This window comes from Gopherus flavomarginatus, chromosome 3 (genome assembly GCF_025201925.1).
Source record: "Gopherus flavomarginatus isolate rGopFla2 chromosome 3, rGopFla2.mat.asm, whole genome shotgun sequence".
Classification (NCBI taxonomy): Eukaryota; Metazoa; Chordata; order Testudines; family Testudinidae; genus Gopherus; species Gopherus flavomarginatus.
The window spans coordinates 69,921,891-69,946,329 of NC_066619.1; the positions used below are offsets into that span (position 1 = coordinate 69,921,891).

General features: G+C 39.8%; 1 protein-coding gene across 14 annotated transcripts in view; it reads right to left on the reverse strand.

Moving 5' to 3' along the window:
• Nucleotides 1-1,917: 1,917 nt before the first annotated feature.
• PJA2 (praja ring finger ubiquitin ligase 2) overlaps nt 1,918-24,439 on the reverse strand; it is a 79,364-nt gene continuing 56,842 nt past the window's right edge. For 10 of the 14 annotated variants that reach the window (XM_050945769.1, XM_050945773.1, XM_050945763.1 and 7 more), the window contains 6 exons: nt 17,502-17,687; nt 14,586-14,697; nt 7,381-7,422; nt 3,781-3,895; nt 3,337-3,458; nt 1,918-2,591 (listed from right to left, as the gene is read on the reverse strand). In XM_050945769.1, the coding sequence (XP_050801726.1) occupies nt 2,463-2,591; nt 3,337-3,458; nt 3,781-3,895; nt 7,381-7,422; nt 14,586-14,697; nt 17,502-17,687 (706 nt within the window). In that variant the 3' untranslated portion in view covers nt 1,918-2,462. Of the gene's footprint in view, nt 2,592-3,336; nt 3,459-3,780; nt 3,896-4,796; nt 4,856-4,978; nt 5,037-7,380; nt 7,423-14,585; nt 14,698-17,501; nt 17,688-24,439 lie in introns of those variants that run through there. The other 4 variants (XR_007773390.1, XM_050945771.1, XM_050945774.1 and 1 more) reach the window with 4 other exon arrangements.

The following is a 24,439-nucleotide window of genomic DNA, read 5'->3' on the forward strand; positions in this document are numbered from 1 at the left end:
TAGAATTGAAAATTTTGAACAACTGGCAAGCAGTTTCTAAATCGTAACATAGAAGCTGGGAGAACTCTCTTTGAAACAACTGTTCTTTAGGAGAAAGAAAGAAAGGGCATCTTACAGTGCAGAGCCAGTATACAACAGAGCCAAATAATACATATAGGCTTGTCAAGAAATCTGTAGTATTATCAATTGCACATGTGCAGTAGTATATAGAACAATGACATTAACAAGGAGCAAACTCAGCCCCACATCACTATATCCACCTTTTTACATGTTTTTCCTATGAAGGGGACAGGAATTTGTTTTAAATCCTGCACTTTCCCTCCCGTCTTGCCTCCTAAATCTTCAAATGCCCCAAGATTCATGTGGACCTTGAAAGAACCTTAAAGATCACACAGCTACCTTGCTCTCCTCATTTCACCATGGTACCATCTGGATCTGTGTTGCCAATGTCCAACATGCCAGTGACTCCAAAGTAGCAGTTTAGTAGGGATTCTATGAGAGTCAGTGCTTCGTGATCAGTATTGAATCTAGGTCAGATTTCTAATAGGAAAGCTGATGCATCTGCAGAAAAGCACAAGGGTTTTCACCTGCTCACACCTCATTCTCCCTCCCTCCCCCAAATCTCTGCTGAAGCCCAGTTCAGTGGAATTTAGATGTAGGGACTTTCCACAAGAAGAAAAATCATAGTGTGGAATTGTGCTAACCACCTTTTCTGCATCTTTCCACCAGGATCCAACTGTTTTGGCTTCACTGTACTCCAAGGCAGAGGAATGATAGTTCTGTAGGTAAGCCACTGAGTCAGGACTCAGGACATATAGCTTCAGCTCCCTGAATTCTGCTATATACTTCATGTATGACCTTTGAACAAGTCACCTTATTTCACTGTCCTCCTGTAAAATGAGAATAATACTTCGCTCAGAGTGGTGTTGTGAAAATACATTAATATTTGTAAGATGATCACATTTTTACTCTATTAGGGGCCATAATCAGGAATATTTCTAAGTAGCTGAAGAGCGAGACCAGAATTTGTATGAAAAGGGGGTTATTTTCCAAGACTAACTCTTCTCCAAGGACCTACCCCAGGTCTAATTAAAGTAAATGGGAAAAATTGCCACTGAGTTTAGTGGAAGCTGAACTGGACCCCAGATGTATTGCTCCCATGGAATCACATTGTAAAAAACATGTATCTAACCTATACCCATGCGAAGTTTTTGAGAGCTGGTTGTTAGAGGGAATGTACAATTCCTTGAGCCCTACATTCATGCCATTGTAAAGATTTGCTTTCCATATATGCAAAAAGAAGGGTTATTGAGGAAATATAGTGCAGTCTGAGACATCTATTACAGTCCCTTCAGTTTCTTGGTTTGCTTTTGGTTTAAAATATAAAATCTAGTGCAGTCCATTCAGCCGGCAGAAATACTGGAAGTCTAACTGTATCTTTACACTACCAGTAATGACTCTGTCATAATTATCTCACTGAACAGTTTATTCCATTGCCATATTCCAGATCCTTTGCCATTGTGGTTACAACACTGTACTGGATATTTCTCAATTCAGTCTGAAGAGTCCTTACTCCAGTTTTCAGACAAAGATTCCCAGATACAAAAAACTATTTTGAATGAGTGAGCAAACATCACCCCAGGCCCCTAAGAGCAAAATTTTAGAATGGGATTTGCAAAAGGGATTAAAGGAATTAGACATCTGATGCCCATTGACTTAACTCTTTACACTCCTTTGAAAATCCCAGCTTTAAGTTTCATACCCCCCTCCCTTTTTTTTTTTTTTTTTTTTTTTTAAGCCAGGACATATGCTCAAGAATAGTGCAAAATTTTCTAAAAACTCCACATTGTGATATCCATAACAAATAACCAGAGGTTCACACATATGGGAAAAGAATATTATGGAAAAAGTCATAAGTGTATTATTATGCAGTTTATTTCCAGTGAAACCAAATTTTACTACTGCTGTGATCACAGAACGTCTTCACATTTGATGCAAATATGAGAGATCAATAACAAAGTCACTTGGTGCCACTATCTTTGACAAAAAAAAAAAAAACATTGTTCAGTTATATTATGTAAAACAGGTTATAAGCATAACTTTAATAAGCTCCAACTGCACTGCAGTTGCAAGAACTTGAACACATAAAGTGCCACATTAATGATAATTCTTTTGACAAATTTAACGTAATACAAGCCTTAGATATTACGGTTAACAGCAAGATGTTCTATTGCAGAAAACTGATGCAAATTTTTCTAACTTTCAGTTTGAAAATTTTAGCTATTATTGTAAATCTAAATAGTTTAGAAAGTTTTACATTCTCTTTCTAAACTAAAATATATACTATATATAGCATTTATATATAATATATTTTATATATAATTGTTTTCACACTGTAATTAAAACAGAAGAAATTTACATTTTTAGTTTGCTGGGGCAACATCTCATTCCAGAGGTTAATTTTATTGTGTTCCTGCAGCACTGTGGACTGAAAGAGGGGAATCATGATCAGAGAGAAAGGAAGTAGCAGCAGCTGTTGCTTCGGGGAGTACAGGTGCAAGCACATGACGACACACCGGGCATGTTCCTGACTAGAAGAGACAAAAAGAAACAAGTTAACTGTAAAGTGTGTATGACTCTACATGTTTTCCAATAACAATACTCAACTGCTTTATTCACCCATCTTTTAAATGTCTCAACCACTGAGGATTTCATCCCTGTGCCAAGACGACAATTCCACACCAAATAGACCTCAACCTAAGTTTTCCAGTGCAATTTAATATTATTACTTCTAGTCAAATTGCTCTGAATCACCTTAAACAATTCCTCATCTTTAGTGATATTGCACTCTTCACTCTTGTAGTTTGCTATTCTCTCTTCCTAGGCAAGTTATGAAGAAAAAATTAAACAAGTTTAAGTCAATTCTTCCAACCCAAGAAGAATTTTTTATCTAACTCATTTAAAATTTTCTTTTTTCCTCTTAGTAATGAAAAGCACAGTATGGTGTTCTAGGGGCTGGTCATTCTAAAGAATATTGGTACCATCACTGACGCAGTTCAACATTCGGATTGTACACACACTGCAAGCAATGTCTAAATTGTTTATGGGTGATCCTGAATATATCAAATGGTCAAGACTAATCAACTTTGCTCCTTGCATACTCCTATAGATCTCTTTTCACCACCAACAAAATTGTTTCCTAAAATATTAAAATAATTCAATTAACTATTTTATGAAATAATCTCACAATAAGTTTTCCGAAAAAGCTGCATGTTGTTCTAACCAGAAGAGCACAAATTCACCACTAATCACGCAAGCAAGCAAAGGAGAACTCACCTTCTGTAACCAAAGTGTTACACAGGGTTTGTGAAAGAAATGGTGACAGGGCAGCTCAGTTATTATTTCATCTTTCACATACTCACTGCAACAGATAGCACAACACTGCTCCTGACCAACAGCTTGAGGGGAAAAGAAATAAAAACCCATCACAAATTTTAAAATTTAAGTTTAATTAAAAATCAAGTGAAATATGTTAATAAGACGTTATCAGTGGCTAATCATAATATGATGTAATTTACCAGACTAAGCAAGTCATTTTCCAAAGTACACTTAAGTTCTACTCAGAGTGAACAGATAATTTCTGAATTTACCACTCAGTATTGTGCTGCATAACTGAGTTTCCTTTAAATATTGTATGTACACTACCACACTATAACAAATTTAAGCTTAGATATTATATTTTGCGGAAATTAATTTTTTTGTGGGCCGGTTTTTCCATACCATTGTGATTTTCTGTAGTAATAATCTGTGGCAGACAGTCTATGCTTTCTTTGCTGGCTGGTGGATGAGCTTGCTCAACATCAACTGCAAGAGACTCCAGATGTGCCAAAGCAGTCTAAAAAGGAAACATTTTTTTAAAAGTTACGTTTCGTTACTCATGACAGAGATACTTCACATTTAAAAAACCCAACAGACAAAAAAATTAATATAGCTATTGTGTTACTTTATTAAGCAAAAGGATTATGCAAGTTAATCCCTGGTTTCAAATATCAATTAAGTTATGAGCAAAGAGCGTTATGGTCTCAAGCTACTCCCTAATGAATCACAAAGTGGCTGAACAAAATGGCATAAAAATGTCTTTTCAGGAATGATTTAGAGGATGCACGTGGTCAGAATTGACTGTTTCCTTAGTAACACACCGCTGTTGTCACCTTATGAAAGCAGTACCAATAGCTTCATGGTAATAGATTTCTCAGTTTCAACTACAACATATCCTAAAACTATAAACGAGAAATTAAGGATAATAGTAGTGGGCTTGACTATGTATCAGCAGCAATACTAGTTTTCAGGAGGAAAGCAGAATCCATCAAGGTCATTATGCGGATGAGTGACATTTCAGGAAGACTCAGGTAATGCAAGGAGTTGGGATATTTCAGTAGATGGTACTCTTCCCTGTGGCTTGCTACTAAACTGATGTATGGTGGTGAATGGAGAAGCACTGTACTCTTTCAGGAGACGTCTCTTGGTTAAGACTTACAACTTAAGATCTTGACCAATATAAGGTCATTAGAGATAACTTTTTAATAAGTGTAAGGAGTTAACACTGGTGTCCCTGACCAAATATGACATGATTAGTCACATTCTGTCCAACTAAAATTCATATTTCAGTTTCAGCTAGATACAGTATTCTTTATTTTGTGACCTTAACTTATGTACATAATGTAAAACATGTTCCATCTAATGTGTAGCTGCATTTCAGTGCACAGAGAAGCGGTCCCCATGTAATTTTTACTTACCGTCCCTTACAGTGATGTTGAGAGACTTAGTCAATTGTTTGTAAAGTATTTTACAATTCCTGGATGAAAGGAACAGTAGAAATGTACTGGTATATTTATTATTATTTTCTTATTTGCCAACTTAAAGAACATTTATTGCACTTACAACATGAAAAGCTGAAACAAATGAACATAATACTGACCTATTATATGGAGTGGATGATATGTTAAATAAATTTTACATTTTAAAGATAGAAAATCCTAAAAAAAAAACCAGAACACCTTAAATCAAGCTAGAAAGCCAAGAATACTGGGATATCACAGGCAAAACCCTTAAGCAAATCAGACCTTGCAAGTTTGTAAAAACAAATTTTAAAGTCAGAAGCCCGTATTCACTGGACCAGCTGAACTGCGCTCGGCACAAATCCAGAGAGAGCGGAAGCAAGGATGGCATTAAAGCCACTTTTGAGAGTCCCCAATCCTAGATGTCACATAAATGACAGCAACTTTTTGGTTATGTTCTCACTTGGCCCCAAAAACCTATTCTGGCAGCTGAGGATCACACAGATATAGCAAGCTCCCCTACCATGTTCCTTATGCTGGGACCAAGGCAAAGTGAGATTGCACAGGAACTCATACACCTCTTTTCAAGTAGCTGGTATGGCACAAGGCTGACTGAGCAGGAAAGTGAATCTAGACAAATATTTTATTAAACTGGCACCACATGGCTCTTAATGCCGACTATCTTCAATAATTATGATACTCTTTCTTGAAGAAAAAAAAAACAGAAGAACTACTTTAGATTTGCATAAGAACACACTTAGGTCAAATTGCAAATTCTTCAAATTTCTAAGGCACTTCAGCAGATTGAAGCAAACTAACATCTATTATTCCCCAAGGTATACACTAGATGATAAGAAGAACCATAGTATAACCCACCCTGCACCTCCCACAACTTGCTGTGAACCCAATTTGACAGATTTCAATTGTAGGATGGACCCAACAATAGTCTTACAATAGAACAATAGCAATTGAAACTGAACAGCCAAAATGCCACTTTAATACACATATGTTACAAGCATGAAATTTTTTTGGGGGAAAGTCAGCATCCAATTTATTTATTCTAATGGACACAAAATTTATTAGGTTTGAATAATCTCTAATACTAATATTTACAGAAAATGTTACTGAGATCTACAGTGGCCTAATTCATTATTAATTAATGTAAAATATAAAAGGGGAAAGCACTCAATACACTAAACTAAGGTATGTTGGATTATATTTGGATTTACTTTGAGTGTGTCCATCTCAATCTTTAAATAGGGAGAAAGTTTAAAGAACCCAGTCCAATATTCTAAAGGGTTAGAATTGGTTTAATTTATGTTCCTGTATAGGATATTATCTTTGAGTATTAATCTTAAAACATGTTTAAAACTTTAAATGCAGTATTACATAACATACTTTTAGGATGAAAAAAACATCAAGAAATGGACGAGAAATTTGGGAAACCATGAAAATAAAAATCTGAAGGGTGACGCAGGGAAGCGGAGGAGGGGATTATAATTCGTTTGATGTTTTCCCCCCAAGCACAAATATCAAAGTAGTCCAAAGAAATGGCTATTCTGAAGCTACAAAATTTAGTAGTATATGTTATTAAAAACAGTTAATGAGAACACCTGGGAATCAACCACAGGCCTCTACTTCCTCCCCAACTGATAAGATTCCTAATTATTGCTTATTTTAAAGTTTTTTTGCACCTCCTTTCTATGGACTTCCAGCCAGGTTTCCACTCTCATCCTATCTGTGCCTGCAACCCATCTTGTACTCTGAAATAAGGAGAAGGAGATACCAGCACTTGTTCTGTAGCTTAATTAGAACAGGTAGAAAATTAACACAAATGGTTTATAAGATTAAGCGGAGCTTTCTTTGACATTCAGTAAGATTCTGGAATCTATTAAAAAACAATTGGCTAATATACCAATTAGAGGGGAGACAAATGGATAGAGTCGTGCTTAATTGTGACAGCTCAATCTCTCCCTTTTCCAGAGTAAGATAAACTTAGATTTTTGCAGCACTACAGTTTCATGCCCCTTTCAAGTGCTCCTTAGCTACAGCAAATTGGTTTTGCTAAATAGAGAGATTTTGTGAGTAACTTCTGAGCTACAGTAGATTTAGATAAAAGTTAGGTTGTCACAGGGAAAAATATCTGGCTAATGAATTTGCTAGTTCAGATAAGGAACATCAGAAATTTTGGGAAGATTGAGGGAAGGGAGTTTAAATAAATTAGTACCTCTGAAAGAATGAATCACACCATCACAAGACAGATAGGATTTTATTGATGATATAATTAAAATCAACCCTACCAGTTCCTCAAATATAAAAAAAAAGGTACATAATATTTCAAGTCAGTGGTTAGACTCTGAGAACACCCATAACCCCACATGCAAAATGCTGCCAAACTGTGATAATCCTGGACACATCACTGTATTTTGACAGAGAGCAGCCAATCTGCCTTTTATGCTACAGAACAAAATGCTCTTTATTATTCCATTTTCAATGTATTTCCTACAGTCCGCATATGCATATAATCAGAAATTGCCGATACCTGTAGACAGTGATAAGTCATTTCCATGAACATGCTTGTTACCTGAATTTGAAAAGACTTGGATTAGTGAAGGAGAGTGCAGGATTCTTAACTGTCTGTACCCTCAGAATAAGCTAACCTAAAAGATTATTTTTCTGAAAAATGTAATTCCAGGGCTGGAATGTTTGTGGGCATTATGACAGCGGTACTAAATAGAAGAGAAAACCTTTGTATCATTATGCCAGTATTTTGAGAAATTTAAGTCATTCTCCATTCCAAGATTTTTTTTTCTTAATTTTACTTTCTTCACATCCATTTTAGATTTTCCAATTGCATGGTGCACCATTTAAAGACTTTGTCTACAATGGCCTAAAAGCAAGATAAGGAATCATTTAAATTTGGTTTAAAAACAGTATCAGGAACACGAATTTCTAGCACCATGTGCCTAGCAGATGTGGGATGGTGCTGCACCTGTTCCATAGTGTCCCATACTAGGTAGCTTGCCTTAATTTAGGTAACACTAGCCAGTCAAATCATGTTAGACTCCATCTTCTAGAACAGTGATGGGCAGTGCCAACTTCAACTAGTCCTGAAGATGAAGGTGTAATCTTGCATGCTGGACCACATAAGTGCATGGCAACATATGACTTAATCTCAGACACACACATATCATAGCTGAAAGGTGAGAGTAGAAAGACAGGCACAGGCAATGAATTGCTTGAAATTGTTCATAAGTCAGGAATGCACTCAAGCTAGATTTTTTGTGTTTGTGTTAACGCTCACTTCCCTTTGTTCAAAATCAGAGCCAAATGATCAAAGAGATGCAAAGTGAATTTGATATGAGAGAGGACTTGATCTAAGGACTTGCCTTTCACTAACCAATCGTCCAGGTACAGAAAAATAATGAATTATTCTTCTTCTGAGATATGCTGCTACAACAGCAAGGCATTTGATAAATGTCGAGCCAAGGACAGGCCAAATGGCAACACAGTGTACTGATAATGCTGGCCTGCCACTACAAATCTCAGAAACCACCTGTGACTTGGGAAAATTACCACATGGAAGTAAATGTTCTGAAGATCAAGGGGGGGAAACCACTTGTGGTTCAAAGCAGGGAGAATAGCAGCTAGGATAACTGTAGAGAAACTCATGTATCTGATGTACTTGTTGAGATGGAGACTGTCAAGGTTCCTTCCCCACTCTGAACTCTAGGGTACAGATGTGAGGACTCACATGAAAGCCCCCTAAACTTATTTACCAGCTTAGGTTAACGGTCAGCTGCCACCACCAAGCGTTCCAAATCTTAGGGGAGAGTCACTTGAAACTCTGCCTTTCCCCCAAAATTTCCCAAGTCTCTAACTCTCCCTTTCCTGGGCAGATTTGAGACTAATTCCCTCCCCCCCCCCAAATTCCTTACCCACTTTCTCTGGGTAGGCTTGAGAGTATATCCTGACCAATTAGTCCCATTGAACACATATCCAAAACCCTTCAAAATCAATCAGGTTCTTAAAAGAAGTATCTTAATTAAAGAAAAAGGTAAAAATCATCTCTGTAAAATCAGGATAGAAAGTAACTGTACAGGGTAATCAGATTCAAAGAGCCTATAGGAACCCCCTCTAGCCTTAGGTTCCAAGTTACAGCAAACAGAGGTAAATACTCTAGCAAAAGGAACATTTACGAGTTGAGAAAACAAGGATAAAACTAACACGCCTTGCTTGGCTGTTACTTACAAGTTTGAAATATGAGAGACTTGTTCAGAAAGATTAGGAGAGCATAGATTGATGTTCAGTCCCTCTTAGTCCCAAGAGCAAACAGCCCCCAAAACAAAGAGCATACAAACAAAAGCCTCTCTTCCCACCCACCCCCACCCCCAAGATTTGAAAGTATCTTGTCCCCTTATTGGTCCTTTGGGTCAGGTGTCAGCCAGGTTATCTGAGCTTCTTAACCCTTTACAGATAAAAGGATTTTGGTGTCTCTGGTCAGAAGAGATTTTATAGTATTGTACACAGGAGAGTTGTTATCCTTCCCTTTATAGTTATGATAGAGATTGAGGATAGGTCTCACTCCTCTCTTGACTTGGGGATCAGGAAGTACTGTGAGTAGAATCCCCTTCCCTGATTCTGAAGGGGAATCTCTGCTATGGTCTCCAAAGCCCAAAGAGTTTTCACCTGCTGTAGAAGCAGAGACTCATGAGAGGGATTCCACAAAAGAAATGGTGTAGCAGGGTGGGAAGGGGGGATGGAATGGCATTACCCAGTCCCACAGCGCTTAGGACACCCTTGTCCATAGTTATTGACTCCAAAGCCCTGTAGAGGTGGGACAGCCTGTCTCCCCCCACCCCAAACGGAGGGGAGATGACTTGAAAGCTTGATGACTGGAATCCTGACCGGAATGCTGACCTTGGAGAGAGACACTGATGGCTTGCCCAAAACAGAAAGACAGGCCGACTGGGTGAAATTGGAACCAGAAGACCTCTTACTTGACTTGTACCCCTTCTGGAGAAGTCCTGCTGTCTAGTGGGATAATCTGACCTCAAGAACTGCTAAGGATGATATTGATCCTTTTGCTCTTGCCCCATGAAATTAGGTCTTTTTACCACTGGGGTAAAAAAAAACCCCAATGAACACAATGTAGCTTGAGAGTTCTTAAAGGAATGTAACGTTTCATCAGTTTTCTCTAAAACAAATATTGACCATCAAAGAGCAAGTCCTCCATCATTTTTTGGACCTCAGGAGCTGTATCAGAGTTCTATAATAACAAAGCCCTTCTCATTGCTACAGCAGATGGCATAACTCGAGAGGAAGCATCTGCCATGTCCAAAACTGATTGTAGTGACATATTTGCCTCTACATGGACTTCTGCAATGGAAGTCTTAAACTCTTCCCTCAAGGATACTGGCAACTTATCTGTAAATTTTGCTATCACTTCCCAATTTATAAACTTGTACTTTGGCAACTCATATTTGTAAGGACAAGACTGAATATATTTTCCTCTCCAACAACTCCAATCTTTTAGAGTCCTTTTCTTTTGGTGCTGATTTATATCTCCTCTGTCTTAACCTCTCATTTGCCAAAGTTATGACATGAGAGTTAGGCGCTAGATGCAAGTAGAAGTGCTCAAAACGATAGATAGGCACAATTTCTCTTATTAGTGCACTTCATTGTGGGTGGTGAGGCTACCAGAGTGTTCCTCAGAGAGTCTTTGCAGGTTCCAAAATCACTTAAAATTATGGGGAAAGCTACCCTCCGTGGAGTGGAGGACTGGAGAATATTCAGCAGCTTATGGGTGCTCTCCTGAAAAACTCAGCCTGAACACCCAAGGCTGAAGCCATGCGCCTCAGGAGGTCCTGATACGATTTAAAACCCTCAAGCATGGGGAAGGAAGAATCCAGCACCTGGAGACGAAGAATAGGAAGAAGCTGAGCCAATGGAATCTCCCGTGGTGCCTGTAACAACCGTTCAAGCTCAACCAGTTCAGCAGAAGTAACTCTTGTCTGTGGCTGCATGTTGGAGGTTCAGGAGGAGAAGCTACTAGTGGATAGGTGACCTCACTCTGGACTGAGCCAAGGATTGGGACTGCATAGGAGGTTTTGATGACTTTCAAGAGAAATACTGAGAAGGTGAGGGAGAGGACAAATATATCTCCAAGCCAGAGAGTGAGGAACCTTTCAAGTAGTCCAGAAGCAACAGAGAAGCCACCATCAGAGGGGCCAGTAAATGCTCAGCCCCATCCAAAATCCAGCAAGCAGGGCATATCAGAGCCAACAAAGGTAAAGCAATTGTCCTTAAAGCCCTGATAGGAGCCTTACACTCACACCCAGTACCACAGTAGACCTTCCTACCAAGGTCTACACCAGTCCCAGAGATGCAGCATGCACTGGTGTCGTCATATGCACTGATGATAGTACCTGCGCTGAAAAGCCCTTCAGTACCAAACATGTGGGGCACCTCAACTCTGAGCCCAAAAGTGGAAGAGGTGCAGAAGAAGGTGTCAACAACGTCAAGTCTTTAGTAATTTCACATGGTGCAAAGGACACCGAAGAAGCAGCCACCACACCTGAACATTCCTGAATTAGTGGACAGTCAGGAACAGACAGGCAAAACAAGTCTGATACTGCCCAATATGCCAGAGTACCAGAGTCAATAGTACAGACCTCTCACCTTGGTATCAGAGAAAAAGGTAGACTTCCCTGCTCCATCTCATGTACCGGATGAATCATGGTCTTGGTCTGCACTCCTCTTAGAAGGGGAGAGGAAACCTCTCCTAGCTCTGGAACGACCCTCGTGCATTTTATGAGATCTATGTCTAGGAGGACCAGAGGAAGGGAGACAGTCTGTCTTTCTCCTGGAAGAGGAATCTGAACCTGGCCAAACCACAGCCTGTGCTGGCTTAGATGCCCATTAAGGTACCTGGCAATTTATGGAAGTCTCTAGTGCTGAAGCAAATCTCATGGTCTGCTCCAGAAGATACTGCTTCAAGTGAAAGCGTATGGCCATCTGCATTTCTTTGCCCTTCTCTTCTTGAATGACCTGCAGATTTCATTAAAGTGCCCTTCCCCAACAAGTCTGAGGTCACTATGAGCATTCGCTACACCACACAACAGTGAAGGCATCACACCAGGCAAAATCCTAACTCTCAGTAAACTAAACCTCGAGGTACTACTACACGAACTACAACTAACAACTATATACAGGGGGAAAAAAACCCACAGGCAGCACTGTGAAACAAGGCATGAGGTAAAAACCAGAATGAGCACTCTGATTCAAGGTCTGGGCAGTGAGAAGGAACTGACACAGATATGGGTAGGAGCACCGCCTGTATGGATACTGCTAAGCAAAGTTCTCCAGCTTTGGTGTGCTGGGTGGTACATACCTGAGTGGAACACATGGATGCAAACACTTGAAGAAAACGCCATAACCTCCCTTGGTAGCCTATTTCAATACTTAACTATCCTTAGATTTAGAAAGTTTTTTCCTAATATCTAACCTAAATGTTTCTTGCTGCAGATTAAGTTGATTACTTCTTGTTCTACTTTCAGTAGACATGAAGGACCACCAATCACTATCCTTTTTATAACAGCACATTTGAAGACTCATCATGTCCCTCTTCAATCTTTTTCTCAAGACTGAACACACCCAGTTTTTTTGTTTGTTTGTTTTTTTAAAAACCTTTCCTCATTGGTCAGGTTTTCTAACCCTGTTATAATGTTTGCTGTTCTCTTCTGGAGTCCATCCCATTTATCCACATTTTTCTTTTATGTGTGAGCACCCAAAACTGGATGCAACACAGCAGATGGTGCCTCCACAGTGCTGGGTGGAATAAAAAAATTGCCCCTTGTGTCTTACACAACACTCCTGTTAAAACACCCCACAATGATATTAGTCTCTTTTGCAACTGCCTTACATTGCTGGCTTATATAACACTCGGCTGTACTATCACCTGGCCAGTTATTCACCATTTTGTATTTATGCATGGGATTTTTCCTTCTTACATGTGCTACATTTCACTTCTCTTTACTGAATTTCACCCTGTTGATTTCAGACCAATTCTTCAATTTGTCACGGTCTTTGGAATTCAAATCCTGTCCTGCAAAGTGCTTGCAATCCCTAACAACTTGGCGCCAAGTGCAAATTTTATAAGCATAGTCTCTATTCCATTATCCAAGTCGTTAATGAAAATACTGACTAGTACCAGACTCAGGACAGACTCCCTGCATAAAGGCACGAGATAGGGCTTCCTTGTTTGACAGTTAGCCATTGATAACTACTCTTTGAGTGCAGTTTTTCAACCAGTTGCATATCCACCTCATAGTAACTTCATCTAGACCACATTTCCCTATGGGAACATATGTGACTACACCAAAAGCTTTACTAAAATCAAGATATGTCATGTCTACTTGCTTCACCTCCATCCACTAGGCCAGTAAACATGTCAAAGAAAGTAATTAGGTTTGTCTAGCTTTATTTGTTCTTGACAAATCCATACTGGCTATTACTTATCATTCAATTATCCTCTAGGTACTTACAAATTGATTGTTTAATAATTCGTTGCAGGATCTTTCCAGATATTGAAGTTTCCATTTATAAAAGAGATGTACTGTATGCCCCGTCCAGTCCTCCTGCATATCACCCATCCTCAATGAGTTCTCAAAGATAATTGCTAATGGTTCAAAGACTGCTTTAGTATCCTACCATGAATTTTGTGATATGCTGCTGACTTGAATACATATAAGTTATATAAATATTCTTTAACCAGTACTTTCTCTATTCTGACTTGTATTCCTTCCTAGTCTTTGTTAATATTAATTGTGTTAAACATCTGGTCATCATTCACCCCTTTTTAATTGAAGACTGAGGCAACAGAGTCTTCCTGGTGTCATCCAGTATTAGTTCTCCTTCCTTGCTAAGTAGTAGACCTACACTTTCCTGTGTCTTTCTTTGCTCCCAAGGTATTTATAGAACCTCTTCTTACTGTCTCATACCCTTGCTAGATGTAACTCATTTTGTGCCTTAGCCTCTGTGATTTTGTCCCTACATGCTTGAGGTATTCATTTATATTCATCCTTAGCAATCTGGCTATGTTTCCACCTTTTGTAGGATTCCTTTTTCATTTTCAGGTCATTAAAGAGATCATGATGGAGCCATAATGGCCTCTTACTATTCTTATTATTATTACCTTTCCTTTGCATCAGGATAGTTTGCTGTTGTGCCTGAAATACTCCTTCTTTGAGAAACTGCCAGCTCCTGTGAACTCCTTTTTCCCTTAGATTTTTTCCCCAATGGAACGTTACCCACTACTTCTCTGATTTTCTACAAAATATTCTATTATGAAGTCCACTGGCCCTTATTCTGCTGCTCTCCATCCTTCCTTTCCATAGAACCATGAAATCTGTCATTTCATGATCATTTTCATCTAAAATGAATGATGCACTAGGAAATAACAACACAGTAGCAAGTGCATCTAGCTCACTGTTTCATACTTGTTTAGATCAGCAAAGCTTACAAGAATAAAAAGTAGTAAAAATGTATGTCATTAAAAAGTGAGTTGATATGAATCAATACACACAGGGACCATAACTGTGAAACACACTGGTGCATTACCACTCAAAACAAAATGAAAATTGTCATCTTTAGGCTCCTTTAAGCTAGTCTGGTGATGTGGTTTTAGTCATTTTAATGTGTTCCATTTTTATTTTTACGCAGAAGTCAGAAACCGTATTTCAATACCTCCATGGCCTGTGCCAAACGCTCCTCCAGTGCCATATATGTGAGAAACTGAGGATCCACATAAGAAATGGCTTGAGCAACTCCTAGGCCATCACCAAATTCATCAAGTAGTCTGAAAACACCAAAAATACAATATTAGGAAAAAGAGCCTCCATTTTAAGTGCAGCCTTAACAATATTCAACTGAAAAATTACTTGATCTGTCAGACAAAAACTAGACAAATCCTAATGAGAGACAAGGTGCGTGAGGTAATATCTTTTTACTAAACCAAAGATATTGGTTTAATAAAAAATATTGGCTCACCTTCTTTGTCTCTCTAAAATCCTGGGACTGACACAGCTACAACTACACTGCATACAAATCCTAAGGACTGCATAAAAGCTGGGTTTGTATATGTCAATTAGAGGATGTTTGTGAATTAGTCAGGAGTGTGCCCATTTGAAAATTTTATGCTTCATGTCTATGCATACAGATGTTGAGATGTATAGACACACAGTGTCTAGTCTTTGTTCAAAAATATTTACTTCTATTTTAAGTAAAATTGTGCACTCTGCAATGGAACAACCCTGTATCAGGCTTCTGACACCATTTTTGCATTTATATCTGATGCTTTTCTATATTATGCTCATGAAAAATAAAAGCAATTTATTTTAGAACTACTTTTTAATAATTTCATCAGTATAATTTAGTGACAACGCTTTGATATGAGCAGATATTGCAAGATGCAGGTATCAGCATTTGCTAGGTATAAGGGATATGCCTTCTGTGTTCTTATCAACCCTAAAAGATATTACCAATTTTTGTTTTCCAAAAAATTGAGATAAGACTTGGGGTTGTGCTTTTTAGGTCTTCATGATGCTAAACTACACTCTGAAAGCTCTCGCTTCCTCCCCCAACAAAAAAGTTTATTTCCTGCTTATTTTTCTACATTAGGAACTCAGGTCCTGTCTCACCTGCAAGAGACTGTGATGTCACCACAACAATAAAAGTGACAGGTGAACTATTGTAAAGGCAGGACTTGTCATTAGGCGGCTTAAAACTCTGTTTTTGTTCACCCTTTTGAACTTCAACACCTAACATTTTTGAATGAAGACTATTTTAAAAATTCAACATCCCACATTTTCAATTAAGGCCTGAAAGTTAACACTGTACTTGCTCACACCCTCCACCCCCACCAAGTGGTCCCTCAAATCTTGGAAAACAGACTTGATATTCCTAAGGTTAAAAAAAAATTGAAAACCAATACTCCCCCCTACCTCTGTCACCAGATTCAGTTATCTGATAGATTTATATAATTTAAAGCCAGAAGAAATCATCAGATCATCTAATCTGACTTCCTGTACATCACAGGCCATGGAATTTCATCCAGGTACCCTTGTACTGAGTCCAATAAACTGTGTTTTACTAAAGCATAACTTGTGTTTGGCTGCTTTTCTAGAAAAAATGCTTTAGCTAGTCTCAATTTAGACAGCAAGAAATGGAGAATTTACCACTCCGTTGGTAGTTTGTTCTACTTGTTAACTGTCTTCATTGTGAGAAACCAGACACTAATTTTTAACTTGAATTTGTCTGGCTTCAGCTTCCAGCCATTAGTTCTTGTAAAGCCCTTATCTGCTCAGGGCTGGTGCAAGGAAGTTTTGCGCCCTAGGTGAAACTTCCACCTTGTGCCCCCTCCTCCTCCAGCCACAGCCCTGCGGCAGCTCCCTGCCCCCCTCCACTCTGCCCTGAGGCACCCCTGCGGCAGCTCCCCCCGCCTGCCCTGAGGCACCCCCCATGGCAGCTCTCCCCCTCAGGTAGCCGTGCGGCACCTCCCCACCCCAGCTCACCTCTGCTCTGCCTCCTTCTCAAGCATGCCGCTCCTGCTCTAATTCTCCTCCCAGGCTTGCGGCACCAAACAGCTGATTGGCACTGCGAGCCTGGGAGGCGGAAGAAGTGGAGCAGCGACCACATGCGTGGGGAGGAACCGCTGTAAAAAAAATTGGGGGCACCGCTTTTTGGCACCCCCAAATCTTGGCGCACTAGGCAACCACCTAGTTAGCCTTAATGGTAGCACCAGCCCTGTGCTACATTAAACAGTTCTTTGGCACCCTCTATTTTCTCCTCATAATGCTACTAATTCACTGTAATCAAGTCACCTCTCACTCTTCTTTTGGATAAGCTAAAGAAATTGAACTCCTTAAATCTCTCATTCTAAGACATTTTCTCCAGCCCTCAAATTATTTTTGAGGCTCTTTTCTGCACACTCTAATTTTTCAACTTTCTTTTTAAAATGTGGACAACAGACTGTATGCAATATTCCAGTATTGGTCTTATCAATGGCATATGGAGGTAAAGTCATCTCCCTACTCCTACTGTAATTATCTTGCTATTTTGCAATATTTCTAAGTAACTTAACATAGAAATGGAAAAAAACATGTTAAACAGCATCATAATAATGATTTCTATATGCATAGCACTGAAAAGAGAAATAAAACAAGGTTTATAATGCAGATCTAAATCCCTATAATTGCAGAAGAGTAACTACAACATAAAAACCTTTACCAAGATCATATATACTTCAACATTCAATTAGACACATATTCTTATGTAATCAAAATGTTGTATAACAACATTTATATAGGGGCATTTATCAATCTGGAAATGAATCCAAAAATTACATCCATAGGATCTCCAATATATAAAAACGATCTTAAATTTGATCCTGATCAATATGACGCAATGTCTTAGTCGTCTTGTTGGAAGAAACAGCACTTATTGCAAGTTAAGCCTGAAACTGCAGTATCATCAGCTTCATTAAGGAGTGGAACAATGCTCAATTTGTGGCCTCCTAAGTATAGCATGAAGTGCAAGATGACAGAATAACTACTAATACCCTCTCACACAGAGAACCCATCACTTTTATGCACAGATGCATACCTCCACTCCATGTCTAAGTCTTCGCTCATACTGGAGTCATCCTCAAGGTTGTTGTTCCCATCCAACATGAAAAATCCTGGATGCACAAAATGGCTAACTGGATCATTTTCCTCATCACTGCTACTTTCAATTTCTTCATGGTACTGCAGCCAAGGAATCTCTCCCTCCTCCAAAGAGGTCTGTTCCCTACAAACAAATATTAGAAAAGCTGTAACTTAAAGAAAATCATTGCTAAAGTAAATGTAAATAATGGATACTTCTTTTAAAGGCTGTAAAAGCACCTCTCTCATCCCTGGTCTACACTACTAGTTTAGGTCGAATTTAGCAGTGTTAGATTGATTTAACTCTGCACCCGTCCACACGACGAAACCATTTCTGCCAACTTAAAGGGCTCTTAAAATCAATTTCTGTACTCCTCCCCGACAAGGGGATTAGCGCTGAAATTGATCCTGCTGGGTCAAATTTGGGGTAGTATGGACGCAATTTGATGGTATTGGCCTCCGGGAGCTATCCCAGAGTGCTCCATAGTGACCGCTCTGGACAGCACTCTCAACTCAGATGCACTGGCCATACAAACAGGAAAAGCCTCGCGAACTTTTGAATTTCATTTCCTGTTTGGCTAGTGTGGCGAGCTGATCAACACAAGTGACCATACAGAGCTCATCAGCACAAGTGACCATGGAGTCTCAGAATCGCAGAAGAGCTCAAGCATGGACTGAATGGGAGGTACTGCATCTGATTGCTGTATGGGGAGACGAATCCATGCTATCCGAACTCCGTTCCAAAAGACGAAATGTCGTAATATTTGAAAAAAATCTCCAAGAGCATGAAGGACAAAGGTTATAATACGGACCCGCAGCAGTGCCGCGTGAAACTTAAAGAGCTCAGACACGCCTACCAAAGAACCAGAGAGGCAAACGGCCGTTCCGGGTCAGAGCCCCAGACATGCCGCTTCTATGATGAGCTGCATGCCATTCTAGGGGGTGCCACCCCACCCCTGTGCTTCCCTCCTCCCCCACTGCTCCCAGGTTACCTTGGCAATTATCCCCCCATTTGTGTGACAAATTAATAAAGAATACATGAATTTGAAACAACAACGACTTTATTGCCTCTGCAAGCGGAGACCAAATGGAGGATGGGAGGGTGGCTGGCTCACAGGGAAGTAGAGTGAACCAAGGGGGCGGGTTTTCATCAAGGAGAAACAAACAGAACTTTCACACCGTAGCCTGACCAGTCATGAAACTGGTTTTCAAAGCTGCTCTGATGCACAGCACGTCCTGCTGTGCTCTTCTAACCTCCCTGGTGTCTGGCTGAGCATAATCAGTGGCCAGGCGATTTGCCTCAACCTCCCACCTCACCATAAATGTCTCCCCATTACTCTCACAGATATTGTGGAGCACACAGCAAGCAGTAATAACAATGGGAATATTGGTTTTGCTGAGGTCTAACTGAGTCAGTAAACTGTACAGCGAGCTTTTAAATGTCCAAAGGCACATTCTACCACCATTATGCACTTGCTCAGCCTACAGTTGAATTGCTGCTTACTACTGTCCAGGCTTCATAAGCCATGGGAGCAAGGGGTAGGCTGGGGCAGGTGTGACCACACGGTGCTCCCGACTGGGAGAGCAGGCTGAGGCAGAAGCCTCCAGCTGGCATGATATTCCAGGCAGGACTGAATCTCCACCAGACAAAACTTGAAGAAGAGAATGACCTGCAGTCATTCCCATTTCTGTCCCACGTCTGCCCAGGCACCCCCGACCCACCTAACCAAGGTCGGCCAGGAGCACCCACAGGATGATGACAACGATTAGCAGTTGTATTGCACCGTCTGCAAGGCAAGGCAAGGGGACACTACTCTGTAGTACTGCAGTACCGCATCTGCCAGCAGCACCCAGGAGACATATGGTGACAGTGAGCTGAGTGCGTTCCATGTTTGCCATGGTATGTCATCTACACAGGTAACCCAGGAAAAAAGGCGAGAAGCCATTTTTTGCCGTTGCTTTCGCGGACAGAGGGAGAAGGGGAGCCTGATGACATGTACTCAGAACCGCCCCTGATAATGTTTTTGCCCATCAGACGTTGGGAGCTCAATCCAGAATTCCAATGGGCAACGCAGACTGCGGGAACTGTGGGATAGCTACCACAATGCAACTCTCCGAAAGTCGATGCTAGCCTCGGTACACTGGACGCACACCGTCAACTTACTGCACTTAGTGGGGACACATACAATCGACTATATCAAATCGATTTCTAAAAAACCGACTTCTATAAATCGACCTAATTTCGCAGCGTAGACATACCCTCAGACTCAGAAAAACTAGACTCTGAATCCAATGATGTCTGCCAGGATCCTAAGAAAATAGCTCCAAGAGGTATTACCTGACCCATTCACCAAAAATCAGGGCCCAGTGACAGTCATAATTCTGTGGTCATGGAATCTGGCTTTTCCCCAAGATGCTATGGAAATCAGCATTTTTACTGCAGAACTTGCTATTTTGTTGCAGACAGAATCAGGCATTTGTCTCCCTGTCCTGCCAGGGCCCACTTTCCTGCTGAATTTTGCTATCTTTCCCTACAAGAGGGCATTTAATTGGATCATAGTGCATGCTCTTTGAAATGTTCCATGGAACCAGGAAGCAAGGGATTGGTGACCAAGAATAGGGGTCCAGCTTGCAACAGAGCTGGAAAGACAAAATTATAGGCTGGCCAACTGGCCTGTCTGGAGAATAGCATTAAACTGTCTCATTTCCTTTGCTACTGTTAATAAAAGGCAAGCAGAGAGAGGCACTCCATTTTCTCACGGGCAGATTTGTATATGTTGTGTAAAATTTACACTTTGATTGTTGCCCCAAAATTTGTACTTTTGTACAGGATCAACAATGGGGAAAAAAGGGGTACTCTGATCATAACTCTTTTGGATTGATTGTGTAAAATCTAGTCAGCATAATATACATTTTAAACAAAAAACAACTTAAAATTGTACTACTCCACTGAAAGTACGTACGTCCAGTCATTGGTATACTGGACTGGAGTTAGGAGTCTACCTGGCTTTGCAACTGGACTTGCTGCATGACCACGAGCAAAACTTCTTTTTGTCTCTATGCCTAAAACACCCTAGGATTAAAACCTGCCTACTCCTAGCAGGGATATTATGGAATTAATCTGGGATATTTGTAAAGTGCTTTCAGATCATAATTGCTATAGGAAAGTGAAATGTTATTTCAGAGTTGAATACCGAGTAATTTAAGGTACAACTACATTTTACTTTTTTCAGCATCTAATACAGTCTGTGTGTCATGCTCACTTTTGGTTTATCTTTTAAATAAATTTTCATTCCTATTTTGAAAACTGTTGATGGTGTTTCTCTTCCTATATTTCCATCCATAACCTGATCGAATAAGGTGCTTATCCTTAGAGAACTGAAATCTACTTTGGTGGACATGCAAAACCTACCAGCTACAAAAACGAGGAATCCTTGTGGCACCTTAGAGACTAACAAATTTATTTGGGCATAAGCTTTCATGGGCTAAAACCCACTTCATCAGATGCATGGAGTGGAAAATACAGGGGCAGGTATAAATAGACACAGCACATGAAAAGATAGAAGTTGACTTACGTGTGTGTGTGTGTGTGTGCGCGCGCTAACAAGACAATTCAATTAAGGTGGAAATGGGCTATTCTCAACTGTTGACAAGAAGGGAGGAAAATCACTTTTGTAGTGCTAATGAGTTCAATGTAATCAAGGTGGCCCATTTCAAACAGTTGACAAGAAGGTCTGAGTATCAGCAGGGAGGAATTAGTTTTTGTAGTGACCCATCCACTCCCAGTCTTTATTCAGGCCTAATTTGATGATGTCCAGTTTGCAAATTAATTCCAGTTCTGCAGTTTCTCATTGGAATCTGTTTTTGAAGTTTTTTTGTTGAAGAATTGCCACTTTTAAGTCTATTGAGTGTCCAGGGACAATGAAGTGTTCTCCTACTGGTTTCTGAATACTAGTATATCAGTATACCGTAGCTGTTCCATTTGCAAGTCACATGTGAAAACAGACGATACATTTAAAGGATTCTGAAATCCAAATATTAAGTAGGAGTCAGAGAGCAGAAGAAGCTCCACCCACCATCAACCCAAGAACTACACACTCTTGTTGCCAAAATGAGATGCTTCACAGCTCTAACTGCTAGAAGCAAGCCCAATTAAACAGCTGGCACACATCTCATTGTAGTTTGGCACAAAGGAAAAGGAAAAGCATTGGAGTTATCATCTGCTCACTCTCATTTTTTGCCACAAGCATATAGCTACTTGAGCTAACAGAGGCCAATTTTAGGTCACCTGATACTGTTTTATCTGCTAGAAGATGGCAAACCATCGCATTTTAAGTTCTGGAGTGACTGCACCTTGAACATCATACTGATTCCTGATTTTTTTATTAGAAAGGTAGCGACAATTTGGAGGAAGTTCAGAGAAAAATCAACATGAGTGATTAGGAATTATTTAATTAGGACAGTACACAGGGATATAGCCAAGACTAAAGAGGTGAAATCAACAAAGCAAAATTTAGGCTGAATCTCAGGAAAAGCTTTTTTACATGAAAATTTAACATATGCAATAATCTCACAAGATAAGTGGTGGAAACCCTGCAACTTTGGACAACAGGTACTAGGCTGAACAATGCATGACACTGGGTACAATGTGGCATTAAGGGGGAGAGCAGGAGGTGCATGACAGATGGACTTACAGAAGAAGCTAATAAGTTAACATTTGCCAATTGTTACCACAGAGTTATCCCAACTGGCCTCTAAGGCCTTGCTCAGAGTAGAGAAATAGATGCCTTCTTCAACCAAGTTAGTTCAACTGAAAACTCCATGTAACGTGAACGTACACACTCCTTCAGCTTGATTTTAGCAGGTGGAATTATAGGTGAAGTTGAGCTAAAAAGTGTAAAACTGTGTCTACATTGGTGTTAAATGAGTTTTTCAAAACATTTGAATTAGCTCAACTGAAAAAAGCACCTTTTGCATAGTTTAGAGAACACCTAAACCCTTGCTTACTTTTTAAAAAGAATTATGTTTTCAATTAATTTTTCACTGAAAGGGACACCAAGATTAAATTTGATAAATTACTAGATACATAACTGAGAATAAAGTTGAATATACTGACATCACCCACGTTCCTGTTCTTTCAGGTAAGATAGTCTTTAATAGAGTTTAAAGAAATTTAATTAAAAAGTCAGTGTTTGGCTCTATACTGAGCACTCACTTTGCCACACTGGGCACAAATTCCTCTTATATACTACAGTGATGATGGCAATATAAGAACTTATAAAGAAATGAACAAGGTACATCATGAGGAAAGGGCCAGCTCTGCCCAGGATAATCATCTCTGATCCGATTTTCCCCATTCCCTCCCTCCTGTTGCATTCAGGGTTATCCTGGCTTCCCGCTGCAATCTAGTGGTCCCTTTGAACTGTAGAAGGCAGAGTGAGACAAAACAGCTTCTCCCACCTCAGCTATATGCCTTCTCAAAAGGATAGTGGTGCTAAATCCATGTCTGACAGGAGAAGGGATAGGCAAGGAATGCTAGGTAAATACAGCCCACAGTTCTGCTCACTATATACTTATACTTCAAACAGGCTGCCCCACAGCAGTTAAAAATTGGGGTAACTATGTTTGTAGGAGAAGAGAGAGCGCAGTTCATGTTCAAATTCATGCATCTAGTAGGCTGCAGATCTCACTAATCTCCTTGAAGAGGCTATAACATTCTGACAGAGTTGTTAGTGCCCAGGGTGATGTCTGGCAAGAGGGCAGAAGAGAAATATTGCTGCAGGTGCACACTCCCTTTTCCCCTCATTATTCAGTATATTTTGTGTACGCTGTCTCCCAGCAATACAGGGTTTCAAGTATTTGGGAGTGTAAACCTGCCCTCTGCTGTCTTTCAATTGCTGCTCACAGACCTATATGGCCTTCCCCTACAGGGGCAGTAGGTGTGCTTTCTCCTGCTGCAATTAGGTGATTATAGGGGCCCTTCAATCCCATAGTTTGCCTCTTTTTTTTTTTTTTTTTTTTTTTTTAAGTGGCAGCCATAGTTTTGTGTGTGCTGCAGCTCAGGAAATTATTGAGGCTAACTCCCCTGTAAAGACTGTACTGTATACTGTCTCTAGAATCTTCACTTCTGACACACACAGCTCCTTGGCTATGTAATGCAGAATTGTGTGATTTCTGAAGAGAATGCAGAAATCTCTTTCAATTGTTTTACGGTTCAGACAGAAAGGATAAAAGCCCTTATGTCTATAATTTTATTCCAATTTAGAAAAAGTCCAGCATATGAAGTAGATAAATCACACTAAATCTCAGCAGTTGTTTGCAACAGGTTATTAACACTGCTCCGATGTTAGTTAAGCAACACTTTTATTCATTCACCAAGTGTGAAGGCAGAGGCCTTGAAGAGACCACCACCACTAATAGGACTATGGATATTGTTTGGTTGTTGTACACATGACCAACATGACAAGCCACAGACACTACTTTGATGAAAAGCAAAATTCAGGTGGTAAATTTACTATGCCAGAGTGCTTGCACTCTGCTGGCCACAAGCGATCTTTCGCAACACAGCAATGGAACGCTGGTGCTTGTCAGACAGGAAAGCTATTCTAAAAAAATATTGGGTATATTCACATGATTATTCTATTTCACATAGCAAATACAGAAAAAATGTATTCCCTAGGGCATTATAAGATTGTAATTCAATCAGTTTGTTGATGCCACCAACCTCAAGAGCGCAATTTGAATGTCTTGAATTACAGAAAAAACCTCCAGAGAAAGACTTGTGCAGCCTTTTAGTCAATAAGGTAATTGAATGCACACTACAGTGAATGTCCTACGTAAAATTACCTAGTTTTTCTTAATCCATTTCCTTCTGCATTACACAGTCAATGACTTTTC